The following is a 15,960-nucleotide window of genomic DNA, read 5'->3' on the forward strand; positions in this document are numbered from 1 at the left end:
TATGTCCACCAACAGAATCATCCAAGAATGTTCAGGGAAGCTTTATTAAAATAGCCAACACGGAAACAACCCAGAAAACCATCAACAGAATGGAATAAATTAATTGTGGTCTATTCATAACATGAAATACTACACAGCAATTTAAAAAAACCAACATGGATAAATCTCACAGATAACAATGAGGAAAGAAAAAAGTAACTATGCATACTTCCTTCCCATACATGATGCGCAAGAACAGGAAAAGCTAGTCTACAATGAGAAAAGTCAGAATAACATTTACTACTGGTTGGGGACACAATGAAACTTGACTGGGAGGCTGAAATCTTATTTGGGATATCTTAATTCGGGGTAATAGGATACTTGGTTGTATATCTCTGTAAAAATTATCAGGCTTTACACTAAAAATGTGTACAGTTCATGGGAGGTATGCTAAAACTTAATACATAATTTTTAAGGCATATAAAAACATAGATAGCTCTGGGAAAATTACCTGGCTATTAAATAGTCCACTTTCAATTTAAGCACCTTCTGCAGAATACTGGAGTCTTGGATGAGATACCTAAGAGCTCGTAGCCCGGCCGCCCGCACTTCCTTAGCTTCATTCAATAGCGCTAGCCGCAAACTGTATAAAAACAAACAGAAAGCAAGTTTGGCTGCACGTAATACACATAATTCAAATACACGTAAAATTACGGTACCAAATTCTTCCTCATTTGAAATAAGCAAAACTGCTAGTCATTTTACACATATTACAATCATTTGCTATAAGCCACAGAACTTCTCTAATGTTCTTATTTTTTAATCTATGTCTCCTTGGTACAAACGCACCGAGTTTTGTTCTATCTTCTGTAGTTTATTTTATATAAATACTGGGAAATTAAATATGCCTTTTTCAAGCTGTATCACAAATGTCCCTATAATTTATTCCCCTCTAGCTGCCTATCTGCTTCCACTCATCTCCAAAAAAATCACTGATTTAAACCAATAAAAAATAATAATGACAGTAGGCACAGACTATATCAATTTTAATTCCTAAGCGTGCCAAAAAGATGGTTGTACACTCTAACGTTATGCCTCTACTGGTGGGCTTCAGCAAATCAAGTTTGCCATAAGCACACTTTGTCTTAGGTGAGATAGAGAGATAATCGTTTAGGTTCTTTTTTTTAAAGAGGAGGAATAACATGAGAACTTTTATTCTGTGAATTTCAAATTTAATTTAGAAGTTTAAATTGTAGAAGTCCAAATATTTTTCAACATTAGCTTTGCTTCTTTATATTTAATAAGTACAAACTATCAGAATAGGATAACAATTAAAAATATTTAAATCCTGAATTTTTCTAATGTTCAAACAACTATTTCTATAAGATCAAAAATGAGGTGTTAAGTTATCCTATTTTTACTTTAAAATTACTAAAATTGATATTATTAAAACCCAGGAGAAGTGAGAAAAAGAACTGAACTTTACTTACCAAATTATGATATCCTCATAGTTAAAACCCAGTTTTTCTTCACTGTGGCCAATATCACAAAGAAGCTGTCAAAAAAACAAATACAAGTATGTGTTATATATTTTTGTCTATATGCATTACTTTTTTAGCCTGGAAAATAAGGTATTTTTCTTTAATAGAATTGTGAAATATATATGATTCTATAGTTCAAATCTGCAGATTTATTCCTATTGTCTTGTTTTTTTTTGTTTTTTATTTGACCTACCATTTTTAGGTTTATTTAACCATCCTTTCTTGCCTTCATTTGAATTAACCAATAATTATTTTTATTTTTCTAATTTCTCCCCGCTCAATAATTTCACTGTTTGAAAAACTATTCTTTTTAGTGGTTACCACAGAGTTTACAACATGCATTGTTGACTTATTACAGTATAACAGAAATTATTACTTTACCCTGTCCTCAATTATGCTAGACTCTTAGAACACTAACTTTATTTATGGCCACCATCTTTCACTTTATCGTTAGTGTTTTCTACCTATATTTTAAACCCCATAAGATATTTCTGTTATTTTTGTTTTTAGTTAATATTTAGTCAGTATCAATTTATATTACTCACAAATTCACCTTTTCTATTATTCTTCACTTCAGGGGTACCTTAATGGGATATTCTTCCTTCAGTTTGTTTTTGTTGATTTGTTTTATTGGTGTTTTCATTTGTGTAATTTTTAGCCAAGGTTGCTAGTAGTGGATTCTTTTGGGTTTTGTTTGCTTGGAAATTATTTTTTTTCACTTTTGTTTCTGAAGGATATTTTCCTGGATTTGTAGATTTTTAGGTTAGCTGTTATTTTCTTAAAACAGTTTCAAGATGGCTTCCATTGTTTCTGTTGAGAAGTTTCATACCAGCCTTGGCTCCTCTGAAGATCATAACCTTTTCTCAGAATCCTTTCATGGATTTTTTTCTTTATCTTTGGTTTTCAGCAATCTTATTGCTCCCGTGTGGTTTTCTCTGTATCTATCCTGGTTAGGGAAACTGGAAATTCCTAGAATTCTGGGTTGATATATATTACCAGTTTTAGGAAAGTCTGTACATTAACTTTTCCAAATTACTTCTGGCCAATTCTCTCTTCTCTCCTCCCAGTAATTCAAATATCAGATCTTTCTGTGTATAGCACAAAACCACAAGTTTTCTTTACTGTTTTCTCCATTCACTTTTCTCTTTGTGCTTCAGTTGGATATTTTCTATTTATTTGTCTTCTGATATGGCTAATTTATTATATGTATCTAACGAGATTTAAGTTTAGATATATTTTCTTTTTGAATTTCCATTTAAATTTTGTACACATCCAATATTGTAATTAAACATCTAATTTTAATCTACTTTCTCCATAATTTCTTCTGTTTTCTTGACATATTAATCATCTTTTAAATATTTAAAGTACTTATTATCTAAGTGGACGTGAATGATGTGGATCATCCCTGGGTCTGTTTCTATTATCTGTTTTCCTTTTGTTCTAGTCCTATAAGTCCTGTCTTTTGGTGGAGCCTATAATCTTTGTATATAAAAACTTGCCTGATGACATTATCTTTCTCCACCAATAATATTATCTTTATCTTCATCCTTCTTTCTGTTAATCCACTGGACAATGCTGCTGTCCTTGTAAGACTCAGTCTTACTCTGGTTTTTCCTTTCCCTCCTTACCCACCACCAGGTTTCAAATGAAAGTTTATTGTTTAGGGGACTAGTGTGAAGAGCATGACATATCTAATTTTTGTCTTACAAAAATAACTATAAGCTCCACCCTGATTACAAAGATTGTCTGCTTAGGTTTTTAAGTTCCCCATCCCAGGTAGTCCCAGGATTCAACAATTGCACTGAGGGGAATATCTCATTGCTGTTATCTCCTACATCCCCACCGAAAGCTCTGTGCTGTTTTCTCTTTCAGCAACAGTACTCCTGGGCTTAAAGTCTGAATGCTTAGCTTCCTGTCCACACACGTCAATCGCCAGCAAGTAGACCCCAGGCTAAGAGTTGTTAAAGAAGTAAGCCCACTTCCACAACATTCTCCCTTCTCTGAAGCTTTGGTTCCTATACTTCTGTTGCCTGGGCAGTTCCCTACTGCCTTCAAACAGGTTTTCATTAAGAACACTGATCTAATACTAGCTATTTATATTCTATCTGAATAACCACATACCATTTTAAAGTAGTCTGGGTTTTGAAAATGACTTTTACATGAAAGTTACATAAACATTTCTCAAGTAATTTATTAGGCCTACCTAAAACATATTAAAAAGAAGTTAGATCATTTCATTTAATTAACACTGAAAAATCAGAAGTTTCCAAATGCTATTATTATTCTTCCTCAGTATGAATTTATGAATATCTTAACCATACAGAATAAACCAACCGAAGTGACTATCACATCTGCCTCTGGGAAAAACAAAGATCTAAGAACGTATACAGTTGACCCTTGAGCAACACAGGTTGGAATTGTGCGGGTCCATTTATATGTGGATTTGTTTCAATAAATCTACTGGAAAATTTTCTGGAGATTTGAGACAAGTTAAAAAACTCACACATGAGCCACCTAGCCTAGAAATATCAAGAATAGATTAGGTATGTACAGCTTATATGTAGATACTAATCTATTTTATCATTTACTATCATAAAATATACACAATAATATACAGGAGGCTTTTAGTAATTAAGTTTTTGGGGAATCAAAAATTATATGCAAGGGATTAGACAGCATAAATAGGTAACTACAACATTGCCACAGGTATATAAAAGACAGTTCAAGGAATATAATTAATAATGTTGTAAATATTTTGTAGGGTGTCAGATGGTCACATGTCTTGTTAGGGAGGCCACTTCATGGATGGGGTAGAGGCTTGATCACTGCACTGTACACCTGAAGCTGATGTTGTATAATATTGTATGTCAACTATAAGTGAATATATATATATAGTCACGGGACATGGAGTATAGTGTGGGAGTGGAGTCAAGGGAACTGTAATAGATATGTATGATATTGGGGGGGAAGTGGGGTGGCGAATTTGGGGGAGGGGGTTGTCACTTTGAGGGGTAAAAAGTATAACTATTGCACTGTGTTGTACAGCTGAAACTAATTTTTTAAAAATGTGTATTTCACAATAAAAAAAGAAAAAAATTTTATGCAGATTTTGGCTGCAATGGGGGTGGGGGGCGGTGGGGGTCAGTAGCCCTAACTTCCACGTTGTTCAAGAGTCAACTGTATTTCAGGAGGCACAACACTACAGCAGAAAAAGCTAATGATATAAATTCACTATCCTATTGGTGGGATTCTTGTAAAATTTCCTATCCACTTTCTTTAGGGGGCAAAAAAAAAAAAGAGATGTTTCAAATAGAACAAGGCAGGGATAGGAATAGAGTAGCTCTCAGATCCTGCAACATTATCATAGCAGGGATGAAGACTAAAAATGATCACTTTGTGTGGTGAAAATCATGTGTATATAGGTAAGTAGGCTAAACAAGCTTTTGGGTTGTCGGAAAAATCACGATGCATTTTTGCAACGAAAAACATAGAAAAAATATGTCATAATTTTTCTGACAACCCAATAAAAAGCTTTTCTTTACAGATCTTTATCCAAAATGGTTTTACTGGTATTCCCATAAAATCCTTAAAATTCTGAAATATGATAAACAAAGGAGCTTTACACTTTCAAGAGTATATTTTTTGTTATTTTTATTGTGTTTAGTTACATGTTTGTAAGTACTTAAAAATTGAGAAGAATGAGAACTTTCTTATACATATATACAGATTTAATAAAATGTAAGGTTTCCTAAGCTTTGAGACAAGAGGGAAATTTCTATATCTCTGAAAAACAAATTACATACCTAAAATTAAAAATTAAATAAGATATTACTCAAAAATATTTTCAAAAATATGACAGGCACAATGTTAAAGCCCTGTATTAGTTTGTTAGGGCTGCTGTAACAAATACCACAGACTAGGTGCCTTAAACACAGAAATTTATTTTCTCACGATTCTGGAGGCTGTAAGTCCAAGTTCAAGGTATCTTCAGAGTTCCTTTGTTCTGAGGTCTCTCTCCTTGGCATGCAGATAGCTAGCTGCTCTCTGTGCCTTCATATGGTCCTTCCTCTGTGTGTGTCTGTGCCCTAATCTCCTTTTCTTATCAGGACACCAGTGATACTGGATTAGGGATCACCCACATGACCGAATTTTACCTTAGTTACCTCGTTAAAGGTCCTATCTCCAAATAGGGACATATTCTGAGGCATTGAGAGTTAGAATTTCAACAAAAGAATTGGGGGAGGGGGATACAATTCAACCCATAAAACCCATACCCACCTAGCCAAGTAATACAGGCAGGCCCTTACAACTTAAAAGGTCTAAGCAAACTGAGGAAAGACTTTTCAAAAGAGAAAGAAAATTATAAGGAATTTACTGAAGAAATAAAATTGATAAAACAAACATGACATAGTTCTGTTTCCCAAAACCTAAATCAAATACACCAAAAAATGCCATTTTAAATAAAGCTTACCAAATTGGCAAGAAACTGTTTTTTAACATGATTATACCAGAAAAGCAAAAAAAAAAAAAAAAAATACATGGCTGATTGGATTAGAAACTGAAAATATTTTGTAAAATAAACTGAAAAATGCACCGGGATCAGAATCTACTTTTGGTGATTTATATTAAAATAATCTAAAATATAATATGTTCAAGCACAAAATACTCATAACAATATTGATTTCTGGGTTGTCGGAAAAGTCATGATGCATGTTTGCGACAGATGGCACTAGTTCATTTTTGGAAGTACTAGAGTCATTCGCATCTATGTTATTGCTATGTCATTTGACAGCTGACAGTTCTAGCTTCATTCTAAAAAAAAAAATTTGAGCGATTTGGTTGGGTTTTGGAGATTTTACTAGTCGAAGATGAAAGACCAAACTGCATTTTTGCCATATTTTACTGTTTTACTTCCATAAAGGGAAGAAAGCTCATCAAGCTTGTGAAAAGTTGCATAAAGCTTACAGTGATAATGCTCTACAAGAATGTCAGTGCCAACGATGGTTCACAAAACTCCGTGCTAGTGATTTTCATCTCAACGACACTCCTCGGTCAGGGAGGCCCACCGAGGTTGATGATCACAAAATAAAGGCATTGATCTTGTCAAACCCACATTACATGACACGAGAGATTGCAGAAACATTGAACATCCATCATTCAAGCATTCAAGACCACCTGAAGAAGCTGGGATATGTAAGCAAGCTCGATATTTGGGTTCCACATAAACTCAAAGTTCATTTGACGGCGCATATAAACATCTGCAATGTGCTCATTAAATGTGAGGAAAACGATCCTTTTTTGAAGCGGCTGATAACTGGTGATGAGAAGTGGATTGTTTACAACAATGTGGTGCACAAACGGTCTTAGGCTCCACGTGATGATTCCCTTCAAACAACATCGAAAGCAGACATTCGTCAGAGGAAGGTTATGCTCTCAGTGTGATGGGATTTTAAAGGTGTCATGTTTCTCGAGCTATCAAGGAACCAAACAATCAACTCGAATGTGTACTGTCAGCAATTGGACAGTCTGAACAAATCCATCATCCAAAATCGTCCAGAGCTTGTTAATTATAAAGGAGTTGTGTTCCATCATGACAACACGAGACCACACACAAGTCAAAAATTATTGGAGCTTGGATGGGAGTGTTGCCACACCCACCATACTCGCCTGACCTTGCGCTGTCAGACTTCCACTTGTTTTGCTCTCTTCAAAACTCCTTGCATAGTATAACGTTCAATTCAGATGAGGCTGTAAATCAGCACCTTGTTCAGTTTTTCACAAATAAAGATAAGTCCTTCTATGAACGAGGAATTATGAAGCTCACTGAAAGATGGCAAAAGGTTATCGAACGGGCACCATATCATTTATTGATCTTTGTTCTTTATATAAATAAATGACCTTTGAAAAACATAGACAAAATACGTCATGACTTTTCCGAAGACCCAATAGTAAGGAAATGGAAACATAATGTTCATAAAGGAGGAATCTTATGCAGCTGTTAATATTATATAACATTTAAAAACATGCATAATGCACTGGTGAGGGAAAAGGTTCTAAAATACACATTTTTAAAAGATAAATTTTTTAAAGATACTTTTTAAAGAAAGTTTATACATCAAAATTTTTAAATAAAAAATGAAAGTATAATCACAGGTGATTTATTTTCCTCTGTGCTTTTCTGTATTTTATAAATGTTTACAATGAACATGTATTACTTACATAATCTGGGGATGGTATAATATATACATACACACACACATATAGAAATACTACATATAGTATTTATGAATAGTAACAGAAGTAACATTGTTTGAGTTAATCTTATCAACCCTAGAAAATAAGCAATATTTTTGTAAACGAAGACAACTGAGACTTAGAGGTGGTGATATGACTTCCCGAGGCCACAAAGCTAGTAAATGGGAAAACCAGAAGTCAGACCAAACCAGTCGGAGTCCAGAGCCCACTGTGAAAAACACTACTATAATTCTGTAATTAGTTACATAGGGGGAGGGAAAGGGAACTGGATATTGTTTTTTTTTTTAATAACTGAATATTACCATCTTACTTCATTTCTCCAGCCTCAAAAATTGTATGAATCAAGAGTCTGCAGAACTGCACTCTGATTATATACACATAAAATGAGTAAGTGAATTTAACTATTGTTTTTTCCAAAATATTGCCCATTTAAAAGGATAAAAAAAACACATCCAAAAACTGCCCATTTCAAAAGATAAAAACACACAAAGAACTATACTTATCACTACTAAAAATAATTTAGTATTTATTTGAGCGTTCCCAGATATTCCAGATTATTAGCATTGTCACTGTATGGTGCCATATATTAATAAAAAAGAAAAACAGGACTGTTTATCATGGCGTTATGATTACTGAGACCTTGGACATATTCTAATTCATAAACTTAAAAGAAAAATGAAGCTTTATGTTCATATCAACATATAAAATATTATTGTTGTAAAATGGGAAAATGGTATTTTCTTAAAACAATGATTCATATATTGTATACATCAATTCAATTTCTAAAAAGGCAGTATTTCCATTCTGCTACAGAATGTTAAAATGAAATGTTTTGAAATCCTAAAAATAAAGTATGCAAATAAAGTCTTGTCCTGTCAAGGGTTGGTTTCTCCCGTAAGTCTGTACTTGGTTCTCATTTCCTGCATTATCTTTTTCACACTTGCCAGATAGACTTGAAAAAAACTACAGATTCAGAGAACATAATTTCCAAGTTACCTACCTTCTCAGACCACAAAATATATAATTGTTCACTATTTATCATTTGCTAGAGTTAGCAGTTTTGATGAAAAGGTAAAAAAAAAATCAAAATTATTATGATCTCAAAAAATACACACAATTTGGAAAGTATTTAGACAGGAGTATAATTTTCTGCTATCTAATATCAATGCATTTCAATTGCAAGAAACATTCCTGAGAAAAATGTCAACCAAGATGGAAACTATAAAATCACAAGTAATAACTAAAAAGAACTATTTACAATGAAACAGCATATTTGTCATAATATGTGCCTATTTTCCAGCAATAATAGATGTTAGGGCTATGCTTTCAATGATGCTTAAATAATGCTTTCAAATTGTTTCCAGAATTATAGAAGAGGGCCTTACTGATCAGTCTTCAATGCAAATATCTCTTTTCAATTAGAATTATTCCAAGCAGGAACTAAATTTTCTATATGTAAATAATTCACATATATCAGGAATAGGAAATTAGAAAAGACATTAACAAGACTCTAATTTTTGATTATCAAAGAAATATTATAATTTTACTTTTCATCACCAGGAATTTGCCTATAAGTTTCAAATTATCAGGAATAAGAATAAATTATTTTAATATAAAATTCTTGTAGTGACTGACTCACTACCTTACTAATTATCTCCTGACTTAAATAACCAAGACCTACAACACAAATCAAACCTTTTAGCTTATTTTAAGAAAGAGGCAGAAGTAGCAAGAAGCTGAATGGAAATCTCATCCTACCTCAACTACTGATTGAATTACTAATTAATCTTCAATCATTAAGGACCAGTTTCTTCACTACTACCTTAGCCATTACAGGTAACTTTCTGTCTCCTGTGTAAGTTATTAAAATGTAACACGGCCTGCCCTATCACATAGGTTTGTTATAATAAAGAATAAATCACTGATTATGTTCAGAAATCATTAAAGACCTTTCAAACTGTAAGAATTAGTCACTTAAAATGTTAAATTATTAGAGGTCACTCACATTTTTCACTGGGGTTCTATCGCTCCTAATTCCATGAGTTTTTGTGACTATCAGTCACAATGCCTACCTGAATGTGACCAAATAGCATGCCATGGTAAGAGAGGGCTCCCCTCTCTGTCCTTTTAGGACTGAAAGCTGTGAAGACGATATCTTAGTCATTTGGAAAGTGTTTGATAATGAAACTAACCTAAAAAAAGAGAAAGCTGAGAAATGGAAAGACAGAATGCAATTAACATTTTTTTCAACCCCTGGGTTGCTTTGCCTGAAATTAGGACCCAACATTTGTTCTTCCTTATCATGATGGCAAATAACTTCTTTTTATTTTATTTAGTTCAGTTGAATTACGCTTGTTGAACTTGCTACTTATAAACCAACTTTAAGCATTCAATATCATACAAAGTCCACAATTATTTTATAAGCCTAACTGTTAAATGTTTCATATAAACAAAACAAATACTATTACATATATTATTTTAAAATAGGGTAAAGGTTTTGATAACATTATCACTGTTATATTCTGCTATTAAAATCCATGTCCAACATCAATGTACTTGTTACAATTAATCCACATGACTTTCTTACAAATACCCAAAGAGGGTTATTAACTATATTCTGACAAAGTTAAAATAGAAGTTTAAAACACGTCTTGATAATGAAAATGTCTGAGATGCCTATTGAAATTATTAATTTTTAAAATATAATGCTCAGTTAAAACTGGGAAGTTGAATGCTATTCCCATTTTACTCTGAAGGTTAAATGAATAGTTCTCCTAAATAAACAGCAGATACAACAGCCCAAACTTTTTACAAAAATTTATCGCAGATTAGAATTCCATAGCCTGGTCTTTTCAGAGGGCAATTCAGAAGTAGGTTTAAAATAAAAGTACAAATGCGCTTGGCTAAGTCATCACACTTCTAAAATTCTATCCGGCACAAAAAAAGTACATAACAGTATTACTAATGCATTATTTAAAACAGCAAAAAGTAGGAAAAAAATATTTTTAAAGGTGAAATGATTAAATTATGATATATGTATGTATGCGTATATTTGTATATATATACACATATAAATGTATGTGTGGATATACACACATCTATGCATACATATGCAGCTATAAAAGTATATATAGTTATAGAAAAAGAAAGGATTCTATGATATATTGGAATTTGGAAAAACAGAAACTAAAAATGAATATATCTCATCTCATAAAAAAAACCACCTTTGTGTATACACATATACTAATAAATGGTAAATAAACAGCACTCTATTAAACATTTCTTTTTGTTTAACTCTTTTATTCTCATAACTCAATAACACATACACACACACATTGATAATCATACCAGAGAAGAATAACTACCTTCTAGTGGTTACCTCAGGCGAATGGTATTGGGTTGTCGGAAAAGTCATGACGTATTTTTTCTATATTTTTCACTGCAAAAATGCATCATGACGTTTCCGACAACCCAATATTTTTGTCAGAGTGGGAAGGTGGATGGGAAGTATGTGAAAAAGGACTTTAGCTTTTTACTATATATTGTTCTGTACCACCTTAATTTTTTATATTTAGCTTATACTATTTTTGAAGTTTTTAAAAACAACAAAATAAAGATTCCTTTGGAGTTTTTAATATAAATATATGAAATTTAATATGGAAAAAAAGAACTTTTAGAATATAAGAGCTGAAGTATTTTCATCTTTAAAAAAACAGGTCTTTAGATTAAGAGCATGTTGATAGTTTTAAAAATAGAATACTAAGATTATATTCATCAGCAGTCTGTTATACATATTACTTTATCTAGGAAAATGATGTCAGAAGGCAAGCATGGGTGTGTGACATTCACATGGTTATAGGATCACATCACTAGCACCCTTTCTTCATACCTTAAAAGGAGGTTTTAATTCTGGAGATGAAGTCTACCGTATACAACATTTTAGCCCCATTGATCTTCTAAATTAACTTAATCCTAACAGATAGGCTTATACAGTAACAAAACAAATGCTAATACAACAAAAATAGATTTGAAATGCAAACTCTTCCCAATAATACCTTTAATTAAACACTTGTTATGTGCCAGGCTTTGGGGTAGAGAGAGATAAAAGAGTAGCAAAATAAAAACTGGGTATTTGTGTTTAACAAACTCAGTTTAATAAGAGAGTAACCCACAACAAATAATAATAGACAAAATTTAGTAGACTCATATATATCCTGTTATAGGAAAACAGAGAAGGGCGACCAACTAACTCCTAACTATCTAGTCTAATTAACTAGTCTCCTCGCATCATGATTATTTTTCTTATTTTCTTAGTTTATAGAGCTATTCTTAAGAGAATTCTGGTAATTTTACTCTCAGGAAATACATTTACATATTTTGTAGGAATACCAACTCTTTAAATATTTATTAACCTACATGTCCAACAAAATGAATTCAAAGACACATTATATTATGATTAAATTCAGTAAACATTTATTTTGTGCTCTTTGGAGAAATTTTATAATAAAATCTACAGACATTTATTCACAGCAGTGGTTCTTAACCAGGGGCAATTCTCCCTCTCAGGAAACATTTGGAAATGTCTGGAGACATTTTGGCTTGTTGCAGCTGGTGGAGGTATGCTACTGGCATCTAGTGGGTAGAATCCAGGAAAGTTCCTAAACATCCTACAGTGAAAAGACAGCCTCCAAAAAGAAATGTGAAAATTGCTGAGACTGAAAAATCCTGTTACAGTAACAGCTTACCAATCTGCAACTCAAGCTATTAAGCAGACTCATCTCCTTAGAGTCAGCCAAAAAACTTTAGTGGCAAAAATACAATACAAAACAAAAAACAAGTCCCCAGTTGAAAGGCACTACTTATTACAGAGTACATATTATGTGCCAGGCACTGTATCGGGACTTTGCTTCTCTAATGACAACAGGATTACCTAAGAGTAAAGAAATAAGCCTGAGATTGCCTTGCCAGTTAGGGCCAAAGCTAGGCTGTAAGTCCCCATCTATTTGATCTAAAGCTCATGCTTTTCCCATTTTATCACCAAGCAGCCAAAACAGGCGGTATCAATCCCAAGGTTTGCGGACTTCACTAATGGGATAGCCCCTCAAACCCTGACTCAAGGTTTAGTCCCTCACATTGTAGACAAATTCTAGCAAGTTTGGTTGTTTTGTTTTTTAAATGCACAAATAATTTAAAACAACAAAGAAAAGGGCTCCTATCAGCTAGCACCAGGGCCAGAGGGAAATGTGAAAATTCTAAAGAAAGGGTACGGCAGACAAAAACCAAACAATACAAAAAGTCCCAAAGCCTAGGACCTTCATTACAAAGATAACTCATTCTATACTCTACAGTGGTCCAACGGGGAAGAGAAGGAGGAGGGAAAGTGGGAGGAGAGAAGGCTGAGTGGACAGGGAAGGGTAAAGAGAAAGGAGATGAAAGGAAAAAGGGGAAAAGAGTAGAGAGGGGAGGGAAGGATAAAGTAGAGAGGAGCCTGGGAGAGCACAAACCAAGGAGAGACCAAGTGGAGAAAACAGCTTAGTGAAAAACTGGAGGAAAACTCAAAGGGAAACAAGGAAATGAAGGAGGGAAAAAGGAAGGGAGAGAGGGCAACTGACCCTAACCCAAGACAATCTGTGACTAGATGGAAATAACTGGGGAAGACGAGAAAAAAGAAAGGTGTCCAACAGATTCCTAGAAATACATGTTTAAATCACTCCTATTCCAAAAAGTTCTATATGTGCCCTGTGCCTTATGGTTGGTACCTGCTAGCCACAGGTGGGTATGGGCATTGGCAACTGGCTAGCCTGAACTGAGGTGTGCTCTAAGTGTAACATACACGCTTGATTTCAAAGATTAGTATCAAAAATGTTAAATATCCCATACAATATAAAATGTTTTATACTAATTACATCAAATGATAATATGGACATACTGGATTAAGAAAATATATTATTAAAATAATTTCAGTTTCCTTTTACTTATTAAGTGTGACTACTAGAAGTTTTAAAATCACACTACATTTCCTCTAGACAGTGCTGAGCTAGATTCTAAGATTGCTTTAGGACCTGCACTGGGGCCAGTGTGATTCTTGTATCTGTCTCCAACTTTCAGAATCCTAGTTGTCAAGAGATGTGAAGCTACGTGTCTAGGTATCAACCTGATATGACAGAAACCATGAGTTTAAACAGGATATAAATCTCTACTAATTTTTTAACAGTTAAACCTAAGCAAGTGGTAAGACTTAAGAGTTGAGTGAAGAATGGTGAAATAAAACTGGAAATTTAATAGAAGGGAGTGAAATCAGGAGTCGCGTTCTGCAACCTTTGAACAACTTGAGGTCTTAAAGACTTGAACGTTATCTGACTAGCACATTGAAGAAAGGTGTTTGAAGATTTTCATTACATTCATAAACAGGGATATTTCTGAAAACCCCTTCTCAAGCATCTATTCAATGTTTTTGAAATTTGTTTTTAAAAAATCACTTTCTCATCCCTAATTTTCTCAACTGTTATATAAAAATAAATGCCAGAATATTTCAAAACTTCGCCAAAGAAAAATAAATGCATATGTACTTTATTCCCTAACCATGAAAAAAAACCTAACCTATTTTATATTTATACACAATATCATATTAAAAAGATTTTTGTTACATAGTGACCATATCCTCATCCCCTTTTATTTCTATAAAATCAAATCAAACCCAAGCTACAGTCCAGTTACTAGATAGCAAAGAATTAAAGATTTTGGAGGGTTAAAAGAGTGCTGTAAAGGAGTGCTGCTCACACTTTAATGTACATAGAAATTCACGAGAATCTTTATTAAAGTATAAATTCTGATTCAGTAGGTCAGGGGTGGGGTGAAAACAAGCTCCAAGGTGATGCCAATGCTGCTGGTACATGAATCATACAGTAGGAAGGGGTTAAAACATACAATTACACCTACGTTTAAAATGGAGGACAATTTATATTTAGTAAACTAAAAAGGGTAAAAAAATTTTCCCAAAGGATCCATTCTGATTTCTATTTACAACATCACCTCAAATAATAGGCATGTTAGTTTTTCCAAGAGTTGGCTGTCCAACAGGCTAAAAAACATACCAATTCATCAAACTCGGGAATTCTTGGCTGCCAATAGAGATCAAGTCAATATTTATTTGGGATGAGGGTCCCTACTTTTATCTTGGGCTCTAACTGAGATCCAGATAATGGAAATAGAGTATCAGAGAAAGAAAGTTCTAGTATTTCTCTGGGAATTATGATTATGTCCATGAAATGAACCACATATATGTGCATATGTACAAATAAATTGATCATATATTATCACATAAAAATAAGTTTAAGAAGGCAAGAGAAATAAACACAATGAAGACTGGATTATGGACTTCTCAGTGATTTTTGTTGCTTTATTCTTTTCTGAACCTACCAAATTTTCTACAACGAGCATATAATACTTTCATTATTCAAATACACTTTTAAATTTAAAAACACATCACAAAATCCATGAGAAGCATTATAGGAAAGCACTAACCTCTGAGTGAATACTCAAGAATTCCTTATCAATGATGGTTAAGAAGCATCTATTAAGTATAATAAGGAACAAAAAATTTTAGATGATAATATTAATAAAGATTCAATTTACTTACCTTAGTGAAGTTATTCAAATGGCCTAGCTTTCTCATATTTGATACCCCTTGCAATTTGGCCACATTTTGGAGAATCTCCCTCAAGTTATCAGAAGGTTCTGGAAGAAGAGACAAGATAATTTAACATAATTTTAGAAAAGTATTTTCCTAACCAAATACATAAAACATGCAGTATTAAAACCTCACAACTTGGCTCTTGGTTTAAAGTCTTACTCTCTATCTCAAATCCATCTACTTAAGGTGACTTCAAGGTCCACGTGGATGATTCATGCAATCACCTTCACATCTATACTCCACTCAAACCTATGGTCCACCTCTTGTCATCACCTGGAATTATACCACTAAACCTTAAATTTCAATATCCCAAATTTCACTTCTAGCTACAATGTAGAAATGGGCACCAAAAAATACTGTCCTACTTGAGTCAACTATAAAACTGGACAAACTATGTGAAACTACAGCTTTCAAGACACTGGACATCAGGAAATAAAGAACAATGATCTGTGAGAAACAAGCAAGTATGCTTCACAATTTATCCCAGCTTAC

General features: G+C 33.3%; 1 protein-coding gene across 5 annotated transcripts in view; it reads right to left on the reverse strand.

Moving 5' to 3' along the window:
• Positions 1-15,960, reverse strand: part of RICTOR (RPTOR independent companion of MTOR complex 2) — a 107,286-nt gene that overhangs the window by 58,852 nt on the left and 32,474 nt on the right. For all 5 annotated transcript variants that reach the window (XM_019650742.1, XM_019650743.1, XM_019650741.1 and 2 more), the window contains 3 exons: positions 15,415-15,512; positions 1,470-1,534; positions 491-622 (listed from right to left, as the gene is read on the reverse strand). In XM_019650742.1, the coding sequence (XP_019506287.1) occupies positions 491-622; positions 1,470-1,534; positions 15,415-15,512 (295 nt within the window). The remainder of the gene's footprint in view (positions 1-490; positions 623-1,469; positions 1,535-15,414; positions 15,513-15,960) is intronic.

The sequence above is a fragment of the Hipposideros armiger genome, unplaced genomic scaffold (genome assembly GCF_001890085.2).
Source record: "Hipposideros armiger isolate ML-2016 unplaced genomic scaffold, ASM189008v1 scaffold_146, whole genome shotgun sequence".
Lineage (NCBI taxonomy): Eukaryota > Metazoa > Chordata > Mammalia > Chiroptera > Hipposideridae > Hipposideros > Hipposideros armiger.